We start from the raw sequence: 25096 nt of genomic DNA, 5'->3' as shown, positions 1-25096 counted from the left end.
TTTTCTTAACGCGTTTACTGCCAAACTGTACTGCCCTGCTATGTGCTCGGCCTTAGTCAGGGCTATGAAATGTTTTCATTCACTTTGTGAGTTTTGCTAGCCTTAGCTGATGCAAAGGGCTCACAAAATATTATTAAGTAAATGTCGAGCTGGGCACTCTGTGGGGCTGAAGAGCGACTCTTGACATGCAACAAATAGCATTAAATAAACTGAACTATGGGCGAGAGCGGGCAAAGAGCAAAAGAAATGAGAGCTTGGCCAATGGCCACACACCCAATGAAAAAGTTCAAATAAACTTGGTCCGACAGCTCTCAGCTGGTAATGTAGTTTCAATATACAAATCAATAAGCACAACAACGCAGCCTGCCGATGCACCGCCGGAAACAAAGGCGCCTCGCCAGAGCCGAGGTGGCATTGGGGCAGCATCAACTGCAGACTGCAACCACAACGGGCAACCGCAAGCTGGTCCTCTGCTCGCTGCTGCTGGGTTCAGCAAACTTTTTCGACATTTTATTTCAACTGTATCCCAGCCGAACGGAAGGTGCAACAGAAATGCTGCAAGAGCCGACAGCCAGCCAGGCAGTCAGCTAGGAAGCGCTTCGCAGAGCCAAGGAAAAGTTAATGATGTCACTTGCACTTGCCGTAGGCAGCACACACAGCGCACTGGCCTATAATGTCGACTGGAGCCAAGCGTTTGCCTTGCCACACAACAGCCACAACTTTCTGGCCGAAACCGCAAGAGCTGCCTGAAACAAGTGATTGAACAAGAACAAGAAAGTACGAGACTATTAAATTACTTATTGCACAGCCAAGAGGCCCAAACAGCCATAGACCAACCAGAGCTAATGCTAGATTCTGGGATAACTTGGGATGACTGGCTGCTCGACTGCAGTTTATAGATACATTTAGATAGTAACTGTTCTCTTGATGAAACTCTTCAAATGTGATTTATTATAGAGATGTTTAAGGCAATATAACACTTTTCCAAAGGAAACTCTATAAATCTGATTTATTATTATAATTAATGTATATTATTATTATTTTATTTATATAATAATATAATCCGATATATTTCGATTTCCTATCTCCACCCACATGATTTATTATACTTTCAAGTATTATTTGCTTATTAAAACTGTTGTCAGTTCCCATACTCACCATTATCTTTACACACAGATTGTATTAACTGCACTAATTGTTAATGCATTTTCAATTTAAGAAACATTTTGTACATATTATTTATTTATATTCAAGGACCAGACACACCTTCTATTAAAATTTTCAATCAAATGCCCTTTCATATCAAACATATTCCCTACAAGAGCTTAGAAGTTACTTTATAAACTTCCCTAACTTCAACAGCCTTTTCATTGTAAAGCCAATGATGCTAATGCACTACATTAATTAACGTCTGAGATGGAGAAAAAAAATCTAATTGGAAATGCAAAAACAATCACATTAGTCGATTTCAAGGCTATGGACCCCTGGCTGGGTTGGCTGGAATTCTCCATAATCGTGCGAAGCACTCAACAAAATTTCAAACAATTAAATCTTAAAGTCTCGTTTAGAAACTGTTTTCAATTGTCGCTCTCTCTCACTCACACTCACTATCTCTCTCTCTCTTTCGCACTCTCTTGAGTGTTGCACAGCAGCGAACTAATTATAAAACGGATGCGCCAGCAGTAGTCCTTGGGGATCGCAGCTAGTGGGCGCAGTCGAGGGGAGCGAAGAGTGCGAGAAAGAGGGCGTGGCAGCTCTTTGTGTTTAAGGTCCACAGCCGAAAGGACAGATAAATGCGACGGTCTAAGAGTATTTTGCATAATTGTTGACCCAGAAAGTCGCAAGAAAGCAACAACAACAAAACAGTGAACGAAAAAGAAAAGAGAGCATAGCGAATATTTTGTAATTTCTCTGTGCGGCTTTTCGTTGCTGTTGTTGTTGCAAGGATATTTTTTTGTTCGTTTTTGCGTTGTTTTAGCGTGCTCCTTTTTGGGGCGCCACCGCTGATTTGTAATTAGGAAACGGCCGCCAACTGTCGCCGTCTCTTTTCGGCTGCAGCCACGCCCCATTTGCACCGCAACGGCCGCGGGGCATTAGCGAACGTTAAATACCCAAGTGCCATCTGTTGTGGAGCCGCTCCCCTCCAGCCGCACCTGCCGCAGCGGCAAAATTAAATGAATGAAAAGTGCTGGGAGAAAAGTGTAAAGCAATGACGCCCCACTCCCAGCGGACATTTGAGCCAAGTAGTGCAAAGGGAACTTTGCGGCTTTTAAGGCGTGAATGAGAGACAGAGAGAGGGAGAGAGAGATAGAGGCATTCAGCAGTCTGCGTAGACCAGCAAAGGCTCCAGAAAGTTGTGCGTGGTGAAAGTTTATTAAAATTGTAAATTCCCATTTAATATTTTCCTTTGACTTGGGCCCATCTTCAAGACAATCTGGCGCGCAAGGAAATGCACAAAATTGAAATTATTTCATGTCCGGTGTCGCCATTTTGCCTTCCGTTTGGGCACCCTTTTCGCATTTTTCTCATTTTTTCTGTTTAAATGCCAAACTTTAATGCCATTGCCTTTGCCATTGATACAGAACTTAAGTCTCTTATTTTCGGTGCGACGGAAATTCGTTAAATTGTTCAGCGACCTTCGTCGCAGGCTCATTGTCCTTGCCCATGGTCCAGCCTGTGCGCTCTTGCATGTTTCCGTTCTGTTTCGCATTATATTTTGGGCCGATCAAGGCTGGGCAGTATTTGAGCTTACTTTTCAAAGTTTCTTTTATTTTTTTTATTGCCATTCGACGGTGATTTATGTGAGGCATTTCACTTTGGGGTGCCTGTCAAAAATGGGAGATAGAGAGTGAAGACATTCTTAGTTTTCGCAGCATAATGCAATACCTATGTCAATTTATGCCATATCTGATATTTTGTAGAATTTTAAATTGAATGATTATTTGTCTCATCTATATGATTGGGTAGCCAATTTCTTTCGTGCTCAAGTTTAGCTCTCAAGTTTACAGCCCTCCATTCATTTAGCAAAGCCGCAAATCCTTGCAGCCTCTCACGAAAAACATAATTTTTGTTGCCGGCTTTCCACAAAACGAAAATCTTTTTCAAACCGCAGACAAAGCGCTCAACTAACACTGACATCCAAAAGTTTTCCACCCAGGTGCCGAAGCGGGGAACGTTTTCTGGTCGTGGCTGTAAGAAGCTTGGCACTCGCCGCTTTTCCGGATTTACCATCCACAGGCATTGACTCAACCTCTCACAGGCCCGCATCCTGCTTCTCTCCTCTCGCTTGCCCGCCCGCGCCGGCTTCTTGAGCTGCATTTCAATGCCTCTCACCTTGTGCGAGTAGTCGACGCCCATAATGGGGGCCATTGATTGCATTCAAGCGCCAGATGGAAGCTTGTACACGGAAGTCAGATTTGTAGTGAAAGGCAATAATGAAATCAAAATGTGAATGCACTTTGCATTTCCTACTCAGTTTGACCCTGTTTGAAGTACAAGGAAGTAGACGCGCTAGTCGGTCACCGCCGGGCTTGCCAGCTAACCAGCTTCCTTTTGGCCTGAATGTGCACTCATTAGATCTCATTTTGAAAATGATGTGGCCTCTGCGCAGCTTACTCCAGCATCTGAATGCGACGTGCCAAAGTTCAGGATGTGACGCCTGGCGATGCGAGCACGATTTAAATGCAGCTCTTGAAACTTGACGACTCGGCTTGGTAATGTTATGATATGATATATGATATGCATATTTATAATATATATATATATATATATGTGAGATGTATTCTTCTTTTTTCCTTTATATAGTGCATACATATACGAGTTCCCAGCTAGCTGCTATCGGGTTTTACAGCAACTCTTACCTTTTGTTCAAATGGCAATTTCTCGACTACGATTGTGTCTGTTGTTCTATTTACGAGTTCGCAATTAATTTAAACTTTTCAGTTCCCAGTTCTTTTCTTGAATTTTTCAATTAAACTGCTTCCATTACACTCAATCAATCTAGTCGGCCGACTATTCGATCACAAATGTTTGGGCCCAGGGCCGCAAGCCGACAATACGTATACCCTAAAAGCTGCAGCCTATGGCGGAATGCAGAGAGATGAGTCGTCGTCTGTCGTGAGCTACAGAGTTCATCATGCCATGAATATACTCTACTGGAAGCTGACATGCTCTGCTGCGCTGTGTTAATAGAAATTTCGAAGGCATCCGTTTGACAATGCTCGGCCTTGTTGCAGAGCATCGATTTTATCCCAATTACCTGAAGACCTTGGCCTGTGTATATATTTTATACGCGCATACTGTCACATGCACTCACATACATACATATGCATGTATGCATATGCGTAGTATTTACAAGCTTCCGGAAGGAGGTTAAATCGACATTCAAGCCGATGAATTCCTACCTGTGTTCTGGCACGTACCTGTATACTGTATACATAAGTACATATGAATGTATGTACGTGTTTGCTGGAAGCATTATTAAAGATGACTCAATGCCATGCCATGCATGGAAAATTGGATTAGGTTGGCAATATGTACGTCTTCGTACTACACCAAGAACTTGCTCACATTGAGAATATTTGAGTATTATTATTTGTAATACCCTGTCGTTTCCGGAAGCAATCGATGGATTTATAAACATATTCGTTTTTGGTAGTATACATATAAGCTATAAAATCACTGTTAAAAGTAGTGATGTGAAAAAACATCGATGCATCGACAATCGATGTTTTTTTGGCGATGTTTTCCGATGTTTTCCGATGTTTTTATTGATACCGATGTTAAGCGATGCATCGATGTTTGACAGAACATCGGGCGTTAAATTTCACAACATTGCAGAACATATGGATACACTGCCACATAGAAAAATTCGCGAATTTGTTTCTTTTTTTTACCCTGTGTTTGCAATGCCAAAGTAAGTAAATTGTTGAAAATATATATAAATATAGTTATTTGCAATTACAAATGTATTTATTCTAGAATAACAACAAAGACAAGCTTTTGCTGGAGGCACTTTACAAAATTGATGGAAATAGCGCGAAATGCAACATTTGCAACAAAGTTTTGAAGATTGCGGGTAACACGACCAACATGAAGGACCACCTGCGGTCCATTCATAAAATAGAACAAAATGTTGAAGAAATGTTGTTTAAGAATTGAATTAACGAAAAATAACGGAATTGGTAGAAAACATCGATACATCGATGTTTATAGCCGATGTTTTACACAACATCGATTTATCATTTTGCAAACATCGATGAACATCGACATCGAATTTTCGACCCAAATTTACATCACTAGTTAAAAGACACAGTAGGTTGCGCAAAGAGCAGTCCCGTTACTTTTAATGTTAACTAACAGCTCTCTTGTGACGTCACATTATCAGATTTTGCTATGTTATCCCGGCTGAAACTTGGAAGGCATTTCAGCAGAGATCGACTAAGTCGTCCAAAACAACCAAAATTAACTATATATAAAAAATTTCAATAGTAAATACCTTAAAAATGGTCAATCACTAATTTTATTACCATACAATAAAGAAATTAAGTACACAATGGAATGAACTGGGAAGCCTCTCGAATGCAGCAATGATATGGCCAAAATGGCCAATAAGTTAGCAGGAATTATTGATGGACATAGTTAACCGGATTCTTGCCATCAGTATGGTTTATTTATGCCAATTTACCTACACATTCAAATATAGTACACGCTGAAGCGGTATCAATAAAGGTGCTGCTACACCTGCTGTCATGTCAGAAACATCCAGTGGAGTGAAATAAAATTTGTGTATTAATTGTCAGGTCGTAAACTTGTATGATTATGTGTATTGAAACCTAAGGAAACGCATAATCTGCCTGAATCAGCTCTTAAAACCTAGACAGAAGCTAACAATGCTGCGTATCATCTATGGCCATCGGATTTGTATTATAAAGAATGAAATTAGTACATATAATGATGCGGATTGATGGGAAATGCATAATACTTAGTAGTAACTCTTTAGTTTTACAAATTCAAGCCTTAGATAGTAAGGTTAAATCCATTATATACAAAAGTAAAAGTGGTCAAGGGATTGCATGATCAGTAACTGCTTAGAAAACGGCTTAGCGTATAAAAATTAGCAAAAACCTTTATATTTTCCGATTCGTGCATCTATATAGAACATGTGATTAGCCGCCCAATTCGTTTTATTTAGTCTACTAGTTTTAAGACAAATAACAGTGTCAAAGTTGCTTGATTTTCATACAAATTCAAACGCGCGCCCACCATTTTCTGAAATAATGACGTCACGCTGTCAAATCAGCTGTTCGCTTTGCATAACCTACTATCACTCAATCGTGCTATAAAATAGTATTTGTATCTGACAAATTGCACCTTTCGATTTTAGGTATGGTAAAATATGTCTAGCCTTTGCGATAGGTTTATGCAAATATCGCTGTGTCTACGTGCCAGTGCAACTCTTCTTTACGATATGTAAAAAAATATCGATAGTTCTTATTATGAATGAAAAGTACACTGAAAATGAACAAGGTTATATCTTTACTATTAAAGCAAGAAACATAATTAAGTTATTTGTAAGCCATTTTCTACCAATTTAATAAATCGTAAGCCTATAATGTAATATAATATAAATGAAAGCTTCACTTTATAGATATGTTTCTTTTAGATTATTATGACTGGAAACTTACGCGAGCTTAAGGTGGAGGCAGTGACAAATACTTTCATAGCTACGCCTTTTAAGCCCACGCTCGAGTGGTACATCCATGGGCTTAACGAAAACCTAGGCAGCCGAGGCCGCTCGCCCGATTTCATAGGTGTACAAAATCATGATGTGGGTGAATTCGTGACACAGATTGATGTTGATCACGAGACGCAGCGCAACATTACGAAAGCCACATTGAACACAATCAGAGAGTCGACTGCAGCTCCTGCCAACTGCCTGATGAAGCTGGCCTGCAACATAAACATCGTGGATATCACACGCCGCCTTCTGACGACCGCCGTCGAGAGCTGTGACCTGGGCATCAAGGTCGATGAGGACTCAGTCTACACCATGGCCCACAAACTGGCCGAGGCGATGCACTGTCCGCTCGAGCAGCGCGGCAGCAGCGTCGACTCGGTCATCTTCAGCCTGGTCCCAGCCATAGCCGTGCAGCGCGAGACGGGCCGTGTGATGGCCTATGCTGTGGGTCAGCTGGTGGCACGTGGCAAAAAGAATGCTCAAATGACCATGGTCGTGCGAGGCTTTGCCCCAAGCGCACAATCGCGACAAATTATCATCGAGTCCGTATCCCAGTCGCTACTGCCCATCAGTGAAGTCTCTATTTAAGAGAGGTATTCAATTTGTCTAAGTACGCCTCGACATAGGTGAAATGTATTTTAAGTTTAAAGTGATTTGGAATAATCTGTACCTTATATTAGTTTTGTATGTGTAAAATGTTCGCTGGAAAGTTTTCTGAAGTCTTCTAATATATAAGCTATAAATATATTTTAAGAAAAATCTATATTTAATTTAATTTCATGTAATATATTTTTATAAACATATTTTTTTTCCAAAAAAAAAAAAAAAAAAAAAAAAAAAAAAAAAAAATTGTGAACATATATGCGAAATTCCATATTTATATCTGAAGTATTAATGTTAAATATTAAATTTATTTTACTATTATTTCTTCTATAAAGGTATGTAAAATTCTGTATTTAATATGTATGAAATTTTCAAATGTTAGCACAATGGCATTTAATAATAAAAGCTGAGCTTTTGATTAATCTTCTTTGACAACTAAAAGAATTCTGAATAATTCGTTAAGCGCTGAGAAGTTAAAGAGTAACAGAACTTACTCAAAGCTTACATTTTTCTCAAGTAGGTAGAGCAACTTACCAATTGATCTGTGATCTTCCCCACGCCCACCTTCCACTGTTGCAGCAACTGTAAAATGCCAAGAGTCAAGGCTCAAATAGATTTCGCTCCCATTTTCCAGTCTCATTGCTCCAATCATAAATATATTTCTTTAAAATAACGGCATGCCAATCAGGATATGAAAAATGATTTCTGTGTTTGTTAGTTAATTATTCAGATTATTATTTATTCAATGCAATAAATTTTCTCAGTTGAGAGTTTTCACATAGTTTATTTTCGTTTACATATATAAGTACGTTGTTTTTCTTTTGTTGCTGCAATTAGTTGGTACTTAACGGTAATTTCGCTATATGTTCGCACATAACTGTATATGTATATGTATAGTGTATATGTATTATTTTAAATTTGTTAAAATTTATCGTTTCGTATTATGCATTCGCGCTCTAATGGCATATATATATATGTTATATTTACAGTTAAGTAGATTTAACGTTTTTGCTAATGCAGTTTTTTTCGTATTGATTTTATTTATTTTTTTATAATTATTTTTTGTTTTTGCATTGCACTTGCTTCGATTAGGGCGTCAGACGATTATTAAGTTAATTAGTTTAATTAAGTAGATGTGACTAAGCTGGCCTCGGGTCACATTTTAATTAATTTTATGAAAAACACTTAAGGACTTAGAAATGTATTTTGATTTCGTTTTATAGTTAATTATATATATATTTATATATATATATATTCGCTATACCATCGATTTGACTTACGGTCTAAAATGCATGGCTCAACATTGAAGTGGGTGTTGGATTAAATAGTTTGCTATTTAAGTTGAGAGGGGAGTTCAATTAAAAGGAATTAAAATCGAGGCGTGAAAGGTGAAGACTTTCCTGCATCTCAAAGACGGCTGACCGCAGAGACCGCAAACATCTGTTACGTGTTTATTTGCAGAGGCCTTGAAAAGAGTGTGAAGTATGAAAGGCGAGCAGCAACAAAAATTACGATTCGATGAATGTAACTGAGGATGAGAAGGTGGGAGACTGGGAGAGTTGCGTGGCCCCACGGGCTGTTTACCACAGTGTTGTTGCCTCATTTAGTTGCAGCTGCTTGTGGTTGGATTTTATTAATGAGCGACAGGCTGGTTACTCATACGCCCCGTGATGACAATTGCCAGGCGATGCGCATTGTTTAAATAAGTGTATGTGTGTGTATGTGTGTGTTTATTTGTATTGCATATAATGAATGTATACTCGATTATTTGGACTTTAAGTTCGTGTGCAGCGGCTAATTGCAATTAAGCGTTTAATTGATTTTTCCGCGCATTAACTTGTTGGCTTTCTTTTTCGCACTCGCAATTGCTGCGTGTAAAATCCAAATAAAAGACACATTTCCTTGCATTCATATTAAATTGGGAATTTTTATGGATCTGTGTTGTTATTGTACGGTCCGTGCATATACATAAATATTGTGTTACGTTTTTTATTTTTTTGTTTTATTTCTCTTTTGCACAATTATAAAAGGACGTAAATAAATCGAAATCGATGCAATTCGCCTGCTGCTTCATACACAATGAACTCTGCACTCTCTATAAATTTTACGAGATTTTCTGGCTGTTGTTTCATAACATTTTAAATGCAATTTATAAGTATTTCGAATACTCCGCGCTTAACTCTTGTGTGCTACACATACAATATATCTATATATATATATATATATAGAATTTGTAATATTTTTTATTCCATTATAATCAATTAATTTACATGCTTGCTATACACATACCAGCATAGAGTTGTTTTCATTTTTTGTATATACACTTATCTTAATGCTAACATACAAATTGATGTGAGTCTCTCAATCAATATATATATTTGTATATATATATATTTTGTTGCTATAATTTTTTCCATTATTTTATGTAAATTTCTGTGTGTTTCGCACATGTTTTATGTCGAGATAAGAGCTGGCAAAATATGGCTGTTCAAATGTATTTGTGACTTAACAAACATAACGCAAATTAAGTTTGAGCTATGTATGTAAAAAAAAAAAGTATTGAATATTACATGGCATATGAAATAACATTTTGCATAGTTTTCTGTGTTCCTGCCCAAGCATTTCGAATGCATTTATTCTACGGGAAATTTGAAATTATTGTTAACAGCTTTCAATCGAATTGGCAGCTTAGTTGCATTGCTCTCATCGTTTCATTTTTAATAAAATTGATTTGTGCTTGAGAATAAATGAACTGTGGGGCAGCCAAGTGCTTCGGCTATTGAGAAATGTTTCAAATGCAATGCACAGAGCTGAGCTGAACGAAAGACAAACAAGGTAAAGGACACATGATAGCCTTTGAATAATGCAGCATGCTTGACTCTCTCACTGTCACTCTGCATCGCTCTCTCGCTCTCTCTCTCTCTCTCTCTCTCTCTCTCTCTCTCTCTCTCTCTCTGTCTGTGTCTTTCTCTTTGACTGCACTCGTAAATACTTTGCAATGAAAATGCATTCGAGTTGCCCAACTGCATGCGCTTTATTGGAAAATATCAAAAATTATTTTTTATTCGATTGGAGCCTGGACTCGCTCGCTGTCCTTCCGTTTGTCTGAATAGCAATGCTTTGGCTGATAAGAATATCCTTGCAATTTCACTTGATGTTGCATAAATATTTACGTTTATACATTTATGCACACACACGCACACACAAATACACAACAACCAAATGCCAGTGCATAAATGTAAACAGATATACATATACATGTACATAAATATGATATACATATACATATATATTATGTATTTATATATATTTACGTAAATGCGCGTGTGCATACGTTCGCCTGCTTAGGTTAGAGTTTAGGACTAGTTGCTTAGAGCTCGTAGTACTTACAATTTAGTTGCATTCTCTTACCATTGCTGCCTCTCAGAAGTTTTTCGACTTGTTTTTATGATTATTTTCTTTCTTACAGATAAATTAGCAGATAAAATCAACTACAATTACAATATGCACTCGATTTGTTTTTTTTCGTTTTTAATATTTCCTGCATATTTTTTGTTCGATTTAGCTTTTCTATAATTTGGTTTGTTGGCTGCGTTTTTCTTTTTCTTTGCTTCTATGAGTTTTTCCACGTAGTTCTGTCTTTTGTTTTAATTCAGCTGCCTTTCGCCTCCGCCCTGGACTCGTCATGTCGGTTGTCCCACGCCGATCAGGAAAACGCTCAGCAGCAAAGCGAGAATGCACAGTGTGTATGCACGTGTGATGGGGGCCGATGACGTCACAGCCGAAGCCGAAGATTCTCCTGGAAAGACGCAATAAGAATGGATTATCAGGCATAAGCTGACCGTCATCTTATATGCATGTTAGTAGTAGTAATAGTAGCAGAGAGTCGAGAGTATTCTTTTCTCATCTGTATTCTAATATATTTTCTCCATTGTTTATTTTTAGCCTGTCTGATTATTTGATTTTATGCAAAGCATCTTCATGACTGTTCGTATAGAATTTAGTTCTATAAGCAATATAAACGAGAGAGCTGTTATATACATATGTAAAAAAGCATTCCAATATATAACACCATAATATTCAGCAGCTTCATTAGACTTGGCTAAATTTGTGCATCAAGAAATTATTTTAAATTGGTCTACACAAAGCTAAATATGTTGTATTGCCTGTGTGTTGCTGTTCTGATTCCAAAATTATGTTCATTATTCTCGGCGTAAGCTGGGCTATGACAACTCTAATGGCAGTTAGATGCTATCTGCTTCAAATAGTTTTAAAGTTTGCTCGCTTTCGGCAAACTTAAACCGACACTGCCTTGGATTTAGTTTGAATTGCATATATAAGAGTCTTTTATATACACACACACATATATATATATATATATATATATATATATATATATATATATATATATATATATATATATATATATATATATATATATATACTTACCATTTATTATGTTGAGTGTGACCGTCGCACTGGGACTGTTTGACGGGCTACAAGTGTAATTGCCAGTGTCCCGCTTCTTGGCCGACTCGATGATTAATGAGCCGATCTGAGTATTTTGTGCGATTTCAGGAAGAGAAATAGAAATGTAGAAATGTAAATTTGTGTACAATAAATGTATTTATGCAAGGCAAAGAGCTCCCTGGCGTGAAAGCTGGAGATAAATCGCAATTGAAATGTCAGGTCTGAGCAACGCTTCTGACAAGCTCGGCGACACGTTGGCTAAATATTTAACGAGTCTGCGAGTCACGTCTGCCAAGAGGTCAGCTCTAATTTGCAGCATTTTAGCGACATTTGCCTTTAAGACGGCTTTGGGGCGTGGCTGGCATGTGACATAAATGCGAGCAGTGTGAAGTAATATTGTAATTTCGCTGATGCGGAACGCCGAAGGACGTGGCCACGTGGCCAAAACACGGAACACGGAACACGGATGATGGTAGACGGAAGACGGACAACGAAATTTGAAATCAAGTGTAATTAAATTAAAATCAACAAGGGAACAATTGATGGAACTCACCGTGCTCTGCCCTTCGCCGCTGGCCTCTGGCAGATTCGGGTCCAATTGCGTGCGATGGCGTCGTGAATCGGCGGCCAGCTGCTCGGTGCCGTGGTACCACATGATGAACGTCGGCGGCTCCAAGGCGCCGCGCACAATGCAGCGCAGGACGACATTGCTGCCAGCTTTGACATAGCGATCCGGTTCGCCGAGTATTTCGGTTCGAGGAACTGTAACAAATACCAAACGCCATCAGACATACAATGACAATAATGAGCACGATGCTGATGATGCTGCTGCTGGAGATGATGACGGTGCTCATTACGAGAGAAACTCAATGGCAAATACGGCGCGTGCCTGTGTGAAATTGTGACATTGGCGCTAATCTATTGAATTAACAGCTGCTAGTCACGTCGCACACGTAAATCTGCGCACCTTCGCGTTTCATGCAGGCTGGGGCTGGGGCAGGGGCAGGGGCAGGGGGGCGGGGCAGGAGGCATTGCTCGCGCTGTGCCGAATTCACTTTTCAATTTTTCACTTACTGATGCCATCAGTTACCCACTCACACGCACACACACACACATACACACTCATAAGGGAGAGGCACGCACATGCATAACAAACTATGCCGCTGTCTGTGGCAAGTTGTGTCAAAAAGCGAGTTCCAATGCTATAAAAAATACATGGACGCAAGTTCAAATTATTGCCACACACACACACTCACACACACACACATTTGCACATCACACGCGCTGTTTCTTGTAGACTGCTACCGCCCCGCCCCACCCTGCGACCGCCCATGCCCAACTGACTGGCCAACGGCAACGTGCGCTGGCGAATTCGACAAAATCACGTATACGCCGGGTTTACACTGCTGTTAGACACACAAAACTGCGCAAATTGAATGTGCTGAGAATTCGCACAACATTCTGTCTGCTCGCATGCATGTGCCAGCATATGTGTGTGCGTATGCGTACGCGTATGAGTATGTGTGTGAAGGCTCTTTGCCTTTGGTTTGACACCAAACTGTGTCAGCCTGTCAAAATTGTCGCGCTGTGCATGTTGGTTTTCCAGTTGCTTGACTGTGGCTGCGCGTCGCAGCTAAACGGATATGCAATATTATTAGCCACCGTCCCTTGGCCCAACCACAAAGAATTTCACTCTGAATTTTTATTCGAAAAACTAAATAAAACAAAATACATATGTACAGAATTACATAGCATAAACTGAGTATACTATGAATTTAGTTTAGGTTTTAAATATTAAGCAGCTAAACTAAAATATTTTCATACTCCAACTAAAAGATTTTAATTCAATCAACCACAGACTTTTCTCATAATTGAGAAAGAGCACAGAGCTTAAGAGATTATAAACAATTTATGAATAAAAATCAATCAGAAAAGATGAAGGAGTATTAAACTTTCTAGATAAAAACAAAATCAAATTTGCATTAATTCGCAAAAGGAAAAATCCATTTGGAAGTTTGAAAAATCAAGATGGAGCAAACAGCAAAATTCCATTTCAAGTACTCAAATAAAAAAAGAAAAGAGAAAAAAAAAACAACAAAATGAACAAGTAAGAAGGCTCCAGTCGAGACTGCTCGACTAGGAGATACCCTGAACCCTCCAAACTGATATTCTAATCATTCTGCACTTCTTTTATGCACACATACATACACATGCATTCACACGCACGCATAAGCCGACGCTCTGCTAACTGCGCAGTAAGCAGCGAATGCGCTTGGGCTGCGCTGCAGTGTGGGCAATATTATGAGAACTTATTTGTTGAATAATTTCTTTTGTAGACATAAGATCTTAATGAAACTTTTAGAGTGTAATTATATGATGAATATGTGTGTACATTCCAAAGCACAAGTCTCTAGTACTTGAAATGCGTTTTTTACAAATTGGGGGCGAAGGGGGCGTGGTATCCAAAATCTGTAAACTACAAAATCTGTGTATCCATTAACTTTATATACAACGCAGATTTGAAGACTCCAGGTCTGAAAGTGTTAAAATTAGGCTGAAAAAACAAAATCAATTTTTCGATTTATCTCGATAAAAAAGTTATCGGATGAGTTATCGAAAAAATAAAGCAAACTCGTACTGCGTATGGTACACACGAGTATGCATGCCAAATTTCAGCTCTCTAGCTCTTATAACTTCTGAGATCGACGCACTCATACGGACGGACGGACGGACGGACGGACGGACGGACGGACGGACGGACAGACGGACAGGGCTATATCGACTCAGCTCGTCGCGCTGATCAAGAATATATATACTTTGTGGGGTCTGCCACGCCTCCTTCTGCCCGTTACATACTTTTTCACAAAACCATTATACCCTGATTTCCCATTTTCAATGGGTTCAGGGTATAAAAATTCGATGCGATAAATCGCTATCAAAACATTATTCCTTATAAGAATGGGCTTCGTTTAAGTTAATTATGGAAGTATTCAGATTGGGGATTAGCTAAGCGATAAGCGCCAGGAAAGCCACGAAACCACAGAGAAGAAGAACAGGGAAAAAGAGAAGGAAACTTTCACAATTTGAGCTAATTTTCAGCTGAACAAAAGAAAGAAATTTGTGCGGGGGAAGGAGAGGAGCGGGTCGTGGCATAGTGTGAAACGAATTACAGCAACTTAAATTAATTGGGTTTATTGCCAAATGCTTTTAGGGAAATTAGTTAAGTTTGAAATGTGCAGCCCGGCTATGTGCAGAGGCAGCCGCTGGCCGTAAGCATTACGGCGGAATTGTCACTCTTGATGGCGAGATAAAAACCAAAAGCGTCAAAAGGAAAAACAGTTGACAGCCAAGCCCACAAAGCATCGGCTTTGAACATATAAGATTAGCAGCAAATTAAATAAGCGGCCGAACAGAGCCAAATTCCCTCTGTAAATGAATGGCAAGCGGCGCTGGCAGCCCAGCGAGATGAGCAGAAAACAAATCTCATAAAACCAAATCTAGTTTGTCGTTCAATGATGCAGAAAAAAATAAATTCATTCATTTCGAATGGCTGTGTGTGTGTCTGTGTGTGTGTGCGGGTGCGGGTGCGTGTATTAACGCACAATGGGCCGAAATTGAATTTTGTGTGTGAAAAGCTGTTTGGTGTATTTGGAAAGATTAGATGGATGCGAGGAGATATGTATGTATATTTGAAATGTGCAAAAATAAAATAAATACCAGCAGCTGTTCCATTTTGAGAGAGTTCCATGATTTCACACCTTTAATAGATGTTCGATATAACATTCGATAAATCGTGTAACCGCATTTTTTTTTTTTTGGTCATTGTGCTGCTGAAACATCAGCCAAATGAGCCGAAGCCAAAGAAACTGACATTTTAACCAATAAGGAAAAAAAAAACAAATTTACACACATACACACACACACATTGGCATAACAAATTGACCGAAAACTACGATCCCATTACCCCAACGAGCCAACGGCCAAGAGGGCTCAGAAATCAAGCATCAGGCGAAAAGCAAACGGAGCCAAGCATAAAATACATTGGCAATTGGGCCATAGCAAAAGAGAGAGAGAGAGAGAGAGAGAGAGAGCTGGGGGGGGTGGGACTGCGGCAGAGGTTCGCAAATCGACAACATGCAAAGGGAGTTTTAGTCGTTTGCACAGACAAAACGATGCAATAAATACAAATTACATGGCAAGGCACAAAATCAAAAAACGAGCAGAGCCACAAAGCGAACAACTAGAGGAAAAACTGAGGAAGCGCATTGAGCAGCCACTAGGCAACTAGGTGCTGCCGATAATGGTTATGGCTGATGAGAGAAAATGAGACGGAGCTGAGGAAAGGGCGAGCAATAGAGGAGAGCAGCCAACAGCAGCCAGACAAAGCCAGCACTGTGCCAAATGGCTGCAAATAATGGACCGCTGCACGGTTTCTGGGGCCAAACTAGAAAAAAAATGGCTGAAGCCTGCAGCTGTGATCCCCTCGCTATGCCTTGCCCCTGACCCTGCCCTGGGCGACATCCATTGTGTGTGGCACGCATGGAAATCCTTTACGCGTTCAACTTGTCGTTAGATTAACGCAAAATGTGGCCACGCATACATAATTTACACCCGCTGCCCACCACAACTCCGTCCCCTGGCGCCCCGCTGCCACGCCCCTCACCAAAACATGGAGCAGTTGTCCGTCAGGCTTTGTCCAGCGGTTGGCAGGAGTTGCCGAAACGCTGAAATACCTGTTGGACGCTGCTGTTACCTTACAGTGATGTCCCGTTGTTAGTCACACTACCGTACACACACACACAGACACACGCACACGCGCGCGGGAATATACACAATGGGGAACAAGTGCTTAGCATACAAATTAGCTCAACCGGAAATGCGAAAATCACTTCTGGCAGCGCATTATCGAGTCTGCGCTGAGCATCCTTTGCGCTCGCCATATCCTTACGGATTTTTCTGTTAGGTTTGCTTAGTTTTTGCTCGTTATCTTGTTCCACACAAAAGTTAAAGTGTTTTGTGAAAATTATATTCAGCTCGGCTATTAGCAAGGAAACTACATTTCGATTTTTTTTTTTTCGACTTTACTTCCCAAAGCTACATGCATAAATTAGGAATGTAAACATGTAAATGGAATCAGAAAACTCATTTTAGATAAACAGAAAAATTCGAATGATATTTGCAAATCTGTGTGGTAATATAACACATAGAGGTATTTGGTCCTTTAATTGATTTCCAAGTTTCCTTCCTCCTAATCTAATAAAAAAAATTTTATAATTTCCCCCAACTGCAGCTTTTCTGTGTTTTCTTTTAAATAGATTCAGCACTTAAAACTTATGCACAAACTTTCATCCATTCAGCTTGTGTTCAAAGCATTTATTATCAATTACAAGTGAGCAATACACAGGCTCGCTTCCAATTTTATTTAACCCCAAAGGCGCCTACACACTGGTCATTTGTGAGTTAGTTTATGGGTGCGGTGTGCCTCGGTCTGTGTGTGTGTGTGTGTGTGTTTTGTGTGAGCAAACATGAAATTTAATTAACTTTTTTAGACTGTGCCATAAGTGTGCCTTAGTGTGTGTGTGTGTGTGTGTTTGTGTGTGCTTAACAAACCCAAGAAGTGAAGCTCACACAAAAGTTTTCTCGTTAAAAAACTTGGTCAAAAATTGCTCTGGTCAAAAAAGAGTTTTCAATGGAAATGCAGCAGGCACCGCAATTTGAATGCAATTTTGTGAGCAATTGCGAATGCAGCAGCCGCATGAAAGATGCAAAGATCTCTAGGCATGTGTGTGTGTGTGTGTGACCCTTTGACCCCCAACCACACGTACGCCCCCTGCTGTGCAGCTCCTTTTCGGCTGTCTGTCTGTGTTCCTGTTCAGTTGTGCATAACGTCGCCCTGGGCCAAGGTTCAGCCACAAAACTTTTCCCCACATTCATGTGTATTTGTATATTATATATAAGCTAAATATGTATATATATATATATACAATATATATATAGTAAATGTGTGCCTGCTTGCTGCCGCTGCTTGACCTTCTGTATAATGCCTTAATTGCATGCGCTCAATATGCTCTGGCTCGCAGCAGCCCTAGGACTAGTTCTAGGCTCAGGCTCCCGCCCATGTCCGTGTCAGTGTCCATGTCCTTGCCCAAGGACGTCGCCACTTACCAACAACTTGCAGCTGCACGCGCGCGCTCACTTTCGGCTCGGTCGAGACCTGGCACTCGTAGGTGCCCGCATCCCGCGCCTGCACATATTTGATTTGCAGCGTCCAGTATTTATCCGGCTGCTTGAGGGCGAGAAAGCGCTGATCCGCAATGAACACGGCTCTGCAATGGAGTGAGATATGTAAATGAATTAATATGTCCATCTAGTTAAATATAAATATTATTCCAATATAAATAGCAAGCAATGTTTATAGCTGCAGCTGTTATCGATCTATCAGCTTCACAACAATTAAAGGCAACTCCCACCCTCCTCCCCCAGTAACAAAAAATGTCACAAAGAACTTAAACGAATCCTTTGGCTTACACGCAAAGGGAACAGAGTCCGAATGCAAAGAGCAGTTAATGCGAGGCATGCTGCATGTGCAACACTGTTAAGTGGCAAGGAAACAACAACAACAACAACAACAGCGACAACAACGACAATAAATACAGGCCCACTTACGCGCTAAGCTCCACTGCTAATGGCCACTCAAAAGACACTCAAAGTTATTTAGTTGCGGCATTTAAACAAAGGCCCCTCATGCCCCCTCACCTCTCTCCCACTCTCTTCTCTCTCTCTCACCCTCTCTCTCTCACTCTCTCTGTGTCTCTCTGCAACTACAACAAAGTTGTGTATGAACTGTATGCAGCAAACAACAATTGCGTAGCATGCAAATGAGTGGGTGGCTGCTGGGTGGTTGGGTGGCTGGGTGGCTGGATGGTGAGTGGGTCCACTGAAATAAGTTGCATTTAATGTCATTGTTGCAATATTTTTGTGCGGCGCTTGCTTGGAAATTTCCCTCTGCCATTTGTGCAAAGTGCAAAAATGCTTCCGTCTCCAGTTGAAAGTGCAGCAACTAAAGCGTTCATAGCACGCCTCGCCCCCTTGCCTACCCACCAACCCCCCCCTCACTCACACACAAACACACATGCGATGACATTGCTTATTAGGCAGTCTGCTTCAAACTCTCAGCTCTGGCCTCTTCCTTTTACCCGCTACCTCTCTCACTCATTCTCTCTCTCTCTCTCTCTGTCTCGTATACCCTCGCTCCTTTCGCCTTGCACTAACAAGTTTTGATACTAAACCCAGATTAGACCCTTGCGTTTTGCACTCGTAAAACTCGACATTTTATGACTTTTGCCATTTCCTTTGCGCCCCACTCCCCACTCCTCGTCTCATTCCCCTTTCAGTGCCACCATCCACAACTGTGCTTTTCCACTATAGCAGTATTTCTTATCCAGATTTTGTAGTTACTTTATAATTTTCATCTCGTTTTTAAGTTTTGCCCTGCACCGGCTGCCGTTTTCCCCACATTATTTTCCATATTTTTACAACATTCCATTTCCCCTCACTGCATTTCTTTGGCTCGTGTCCGGTTTTTAGACATTTTCTTGGTCAGGAAGTGACCTGTAACAACATAAGTTTTTCACTCGCAGTTAATGCTGAACTCCAATAGGAAGCACAAAAAATGTGGATTTCATAAAAAGTTTCATCAAGACTTTCTGATTTCAGGACATGAAAAAAATAGCTATACATAGACTATGCATAAATAAAACACTAAAAATTTACGCATATGAGATTGGGTTTCGTTCTACTAAAAGTTGGCTTAAAACTGAAAAACAAAAACGATATAGAAAAGTTGAAGCAGTTTTACTTAACGATATTGTTATTATTTTAGAAGAATAGCAAAGTTTTTAATGCTTTTTTGTTCTCTCTTTTTATGAGCAAAGAATTAAAGTGAGATACAGTCTAGGCTAAGTTAAAGTGGAAAATTATAGCCAACTTAAGTAATATATTTTATTTCTGATTGTGTTCTCAGGATTTCTTGTCGCATATTTTACATATATAATATTATAAGAAAATATCCTAGAATACATTTTTACGAATCGAGAATACATAATGAAAGCATATGTGAGCACAGCTTAGTACAGTGAACTCTGGCCTAACCAATGCTGGAATCCACAAGCAAAAGTTTCCATTCAGCTGTCATATATAAATATTTGCCTTAATTACCAAGAATATGTTTCACAGCACCGTCTGCGGGCTGATTGCGTATTAAGCAGTCCCCCAGGTAAATAAATGACATGCATCCCAGGTGCGAAGATAACAGATAACAAGTAGCCAAGCAACACCTGGACATAATTACCCAGGCCCTGGACCCTGGACCCTGGACGAGCGAAGACAGGACGGGACAGGACGGGACAGGACAGGACGGGCCAGGCCGAAATGTCTCGCAGCAGTAACATTTATATCGTTGTACGCGCATATGTATGTGAGTGTGTATATATATATGTATGCATATAGTGTATGTATTTGTGTGGACATGGGGCCAAGTGCAAACAGAAGTAATCTATTGTGCGAAGGCAATAAATTCAAAGGGGGGGATGCGTCCAGCGGGCAAACAAAAGGCGCCAAGCACGTGACATTTATATGAAAGTGTAAACACATCATTTGAGCTATTATACAATGCACATTCCTGGCTGAGCGGGACACGGACTGAGCAGGGTGCTGCTGCAACGTGACAGTAGGTGAAACTTTTTTCTGAAATCTATTTCCATTATGTGTGTGGGCTGTGAGATACTTGCGGAGCTCAGCAGAATAAGAAAACTTTCTAGATAAATGTGACATAAGACACTGGAGCAGGAAAGGACACGCACACAGTCGACCCAGGACGGAAGTGGCTCTGCAGCGAAAGCAGACGGCAGCGCACAGGAAGCAATCAGTAAGGACACTATCTGGGCTTAATTTCAATGGTCCTCCTGTGTTTGCCTAGCATCAGCTGCAGCTGCAACTATCCTGACTGTCTGTCGAGATGTCTGTCTCTCTCTTCCTCTCTCGCTCTCTCTCTCTCTCTCTTTCTCTCTTCCTGTCTCTCTTTCGCTGTCGGATAGTGTGCCCATTCATATATCCTTGCTGTGTGGACACTCATTCATTCGGGAGCAGCCATTCATCCGTTTGGCAGACAAACAGGCAGCCGCCTTATCTAATGTGAAAGGTTCATTGGTTTTACTTTTCTATCAAAGTAATAAGCTGGAAATGTTTCCACCCCACACACACACATAGCAAACGTTGACTAAAACAGCATGCAGTCCGAAAAGGAAAAAATAAAAATAAAAGGACAACAGAATGGAAAAAGGGAGCAGAAGAACCTAGCTGAAGACGTAGCCACTTTGAAGCAAAGTTTTGCTGGATTTCGAAAAATGCAATGAAATTGCACACACTTGTGTTTCCGCTTCGCATGTCAGAGCATGAAAGGGCATTTCAAACACACACACAAGGAGAAAGGAGAGAGATAGATATATATATATATATATATATATTGAGAGAGATGCGTACTCGTTGCAAACTGGCTTCATTGAGAACTCACCTGACGCAATGCTTGGCTTGTTATTGGACACACAGATTGAAATTGAAATACACGTTGCCACTTGGCACACTTCATTCAATTTACTGCAAATTGTTTTTGCATTGCGACAATTTCAGAGCATCCAATACGACAAGGGTCTTATAAAAATACAAAAACTGGCACCCTCCAGCTGCGTCTCGCACTCATGTGAACATACTCTCCACTTAGAATAAATAAATACTCTTTATGTTCCATCATTGTATTTCTTGCAGCTAATGAAGTGTGTTTCGCATTTTAATTGAGTCAAAGAAATTCTCTTTATATGAATCTCTTTTTGGATGCAAATTATTGTATATTGCAAAAAAATAATATATTTATATATATAAATTCGATCTATTTTATCTTAAATATTTTCACATCTAAATGAATTGAGTAGAGCAGCAGGGCTTTACTTAAGTAAGCCTTTGTTTCTGAATTGTGAATATCAAGTGCAAGTCCATAATCAGTTTCAGTCCATAGTACGAGTCTCTTCAAGCATATTTAGCTAATAATTTGAAAATAGGCTTAATTATTGTCATGCTTTGAGCCTAAAATAATTTTAGTCATAAATGCATATATGTCTACGTGCAATGTCTCAGCTGTCGCCCACATATGTAGACACGCCCACTCAGGCTAGAGGCATTGACGAGAATAGACATTTTGAAGCTATCAACTGGCTGCAGACTGCAGACATTCACTGCGAATTCATTAGTATTCAGATGCCTAAGCGAACCACCGGGCACAATGCAATAATAATGATGAATGCTCTCATTAGGCCGAATTGATTTGATTTAATATATTCATGTCTCTTGCATTGCAAATGCCGTTTTGTAATGAATATCATGCCAATGCATATACTCGAAGCATCTCCCCATTGGGTGTCAATGCGAGCAAATCCACGTGATAGCGCACTTAACATAGATGATACACGATACCAGACAATTGAGCAAATGGATCAAAAATCAATTTGAAATTCGAACTTATAATTACTTCTTTACTTGGCCATATTTGGCTATTAGTTACCTGTCGACTGTGAGAATGTGCCCATCACGTAGACGAATCCAGGAAACGGATTTGTTGCCAAGCTGCTTAACCTGTGTGAAAAACAAATGGATTGAAGAAGTTAATAAAAATGTTTTAAAACACTTTGGTATATTAAATATAATAAAAGTAAATGTCTTCAATTTAAGATGATTTCGTTTAGATCTATTATTAATTTAATGTTATTTATTATTTTATTTAATTATTTTATTCAATTTTTGTATGTATTTATTTCTTTTTAATTCATTTTTTTTTTTTAATTTTTAGTTTATTTTTTTTTCATTGTTTAATTAGTGTATTAAAAAATAATACTAAAAACTCTTAATTATTCATATTTTTATTTAGATCACAGACTTATTTACTCAAAAGTAAAAGTCTAAACGCATTTGACTTAAAGCCTTACAAATATCAAAGAAAGAGCCGGAGCTGATTAAAGACTTATTACAAACTCAAATGACGATTTGGCAGCACTTACAGAGCAACAAGTGTGGAAGGTAGGTAGGCTTATGTATTGAGCCTGGCTGGGTAGTAAATTAATCAAGAGGTAGCCGAACAGACAGAGAGTAGATTAATGTTGCCAAATGTGAAACTTGACAAACAAAGCTTAGACACTGGAACCACATTGAAATTAAATTAAATACCCAAATGTATATGGAGCTCATCAAGCAGTCAACAAAGACCCAACTAGTTCCATACCTCCCAGATATTATCGAAATGTGTTGCATTTTGCGAAATGTGTTGTTTTTTGCAAATCTAAAATGCATTTAGAGCACACGCACACACGCACAGTCACATGTACACACAGACATACACACACACAGCTGACCAAATTTGGATTTCGAAATTTACATGGAAATTATTTTGGCCATTCGACATTTTGTCATTTAATATGTGAACAGCAGTAGATGCCAGTACAACAATCTGGCCTGTAATGCGACTGTAATGGACTCGTTTGGGCGCCAACTAGCAGATTTAATTATGGTGCAAATATTCTCTAATTAAATTCATGCTGCATTCGATTCTGACCACAGGCACTGTAAGAACAATGCACACTGAGCGCAAGGCCACTCACACACATGCACTGGTAAGAAGGGGGGTGGGAATACAATAAGCTGTGCTTGGAGTACTTTAAATAACCCAATTGCTACCTGAGCGTAGTCCAAGCCGGCACTCATCGTCCTTCAGCTGACAGCGACAGGAGTGAGCGCAAATTTGAAAGCGGCTCTACCAGCCGTTGGCTTCCTTGTTAGCTCGTTCGTTTGTTGGCTCGATGGCTCGTTGGCTCGTCGGCTCGTTGTCTCGACAGGAGGCATAACGTCGCTCAACTGTGCCACTTAATGCGGCAGCTGAACAAAGAGCCGCATGCAACACCGCCCACAACGTGGAGCATCGAGTGCGAAGCGAATGGCAGTGCCCATAATTGACAAACATCGAGATGCGAGCTTTTAATTTTTTGTTCCTTTCATATGGAACGGTCTGGGGGATGCTGGGGCATGCTGGGGCATGTGACAGCTGGGCTCGGTGTGCCGGCACTTAATTGACCATGACAACGAAAAATTAGCATTGCTTCTCTTTGTTAAATGTACAGCACAAGATGCTTCCTGCCTTGCCCTGCCCTGCCTTGTATTAAATGTATGCCGCAGTTTCAAGTGCCAGCAGCCGCCTCTGCCTGCCACACGATTAATGGCCAATTCCACAATTTGTCTGCCAGCTGGACCAGAATTTGACTTTCATTTTGTCATTGCCTCTGAGCTGGTAGCCAATTATTGCGGCTGCTCCACTGTCAAAGGCACATCAAAAATTGATGACTTAGAGTGGGCGTGATAATTACAGCTTGTTACAGGCGGCACAGTCTGGGGATATTTAGATATTTAGTATATAAGGCAGACATATAATCAGAAAAATGTGACTCAGTAATCATTTGATTTGAATAATGGTTGCTGGAAGAGCAGAAGAAATAATAATATATGCTCTTCTTATACATAAATTCAATGTTTTTAGAAAAAAGATGTGAATATATACATATACAAAATAACTGTATACTCGACCAGCATGAAGAGTTCCAATTGGAGATCCAATTGGCTAGCTGAACTTGTGGAGAGTTTTTGTGTTTATTTTATATATTTTTTTTTATTTATTATTATTTAGCATTTTTATGTGTATTAATTTTTAAATTATTTATTATCATTATTATTATTATTTTCTTTTTATTTTATTTATTAGCTTATAATGTTAATTTATTTGAATCTAGTATTATTTATTTGTATATATACATTTTATATATTTTTAATTTTTATACCATATATATATATATATATATAATATAATATAACAATAATAAAATAATTAAAAGTGAAAAAATATATTAAAAAAAATCCTAAAGAAAAAACATTTCAAATAAATGAAAAAAAAAAAATTTATATATATATATATATATATATATATATATATATATAAATTTATTTTTTTCATTTATTTGAAATGTTTTTTCTTTAGGATTTTTTTTTAAATATATAAATTTATTTTTTTTTCATTTATTTGAAATGTTTTTTCTTTAGGATTTTTTTTTATATATTTTTTCACTTTTAATTATTTTATTATTGTTATATTAATGTATTTGTTTTATGTATTTCTTTTTTTATATTTTGCTTATT

The 25096-nt window shown here is 39.3% G+C and overlaps 2 protein-coding genes and 1 long non-coding RNA gene across 3 annotated transcripts in view; 2 read left to right on the top strand and 1 right to left on the bottom strand.

Annotated features, from left to right (window-relative positions):
• Positions 1-4639: 4639 nt before the first annotated feature.
• LOC116804747 lies at positions 4640-5496 on the top strand. Its single transcript, XR_004364752.2, has 2 exons — positions 4640-4915; positions 4981-5496. It is a non-coding gene; the product is annotated as an uncharacterized LOC116804747 (long non-coding RNA).
• A 1015-nt stretch (positions 5497-6511) lies between these two features.
• Positions 6512-7488, top strand: LOC6574463. The gene is made up of 2 exons (XM_002000473.4): positions 6512-6602; positions 6665-7488. The coding sequence occupies exon 2, from the start codon at positions 6671-6673 to the stop codon at positions 7325-7327; it is 657 nt and encodes a 218-aa protein (XP_002000509.1). The 5' UTR covers positions 6512-6602; positions 6665-6670; the 3' UTR covers positions 7328-7488.
• A 564-nt stretch (positions 7489-8052) lies between these two features.
• Positions 8053-25096, bottom strand: part of LOC6574462 (hemicentin-2) — a 72202-nt gene continuing 55158 nt past the window's right edge. The window contains exons 5-9 of the mRNA XM_002000472.4: positions 22425-22495; positions 17978-18138; positions 12366-12574; positions 11792-11897; positions 8053-11141 (exon numbers count right to left, since the gene is read on the bottom strand). Of these exons, the coding sequence (XP_002000508.2) occupies positions 11026-11141; positions 11792-11897; positions 12366-12574; positions 17978-18138; positions 22425-22495 (663 nt within the window). The 3' untranslated portion in view covers positions 8053-11025. The remainder of the gene's footprint in view (positions 11142-11791; positions 11898-12365; positions 12575-17977; positions 18139-22424; positions 22496-25096) is intronic.

This window comes from Drosophila mojavensis, unplaced genomic scaffold (assembly GCF_018153725.1).
Source record: "Drosophila mojavensis isolate 15081-1352.22 unplaced genomic scaffold, ASM1815372v1 contig_231, whole genome shotgun sequence".
NCBI classification, from domain to species: Eukaryota; Metazoa; Arthropoda; class Insecta; order Diptera; family Drosophilidae; genus Drosophila; species Drosophila mojavensis.
Note: the sequence above shows the minus strand (reverse complement) of the source record. Positions and strands in the feature narration are given on the sequence as shown.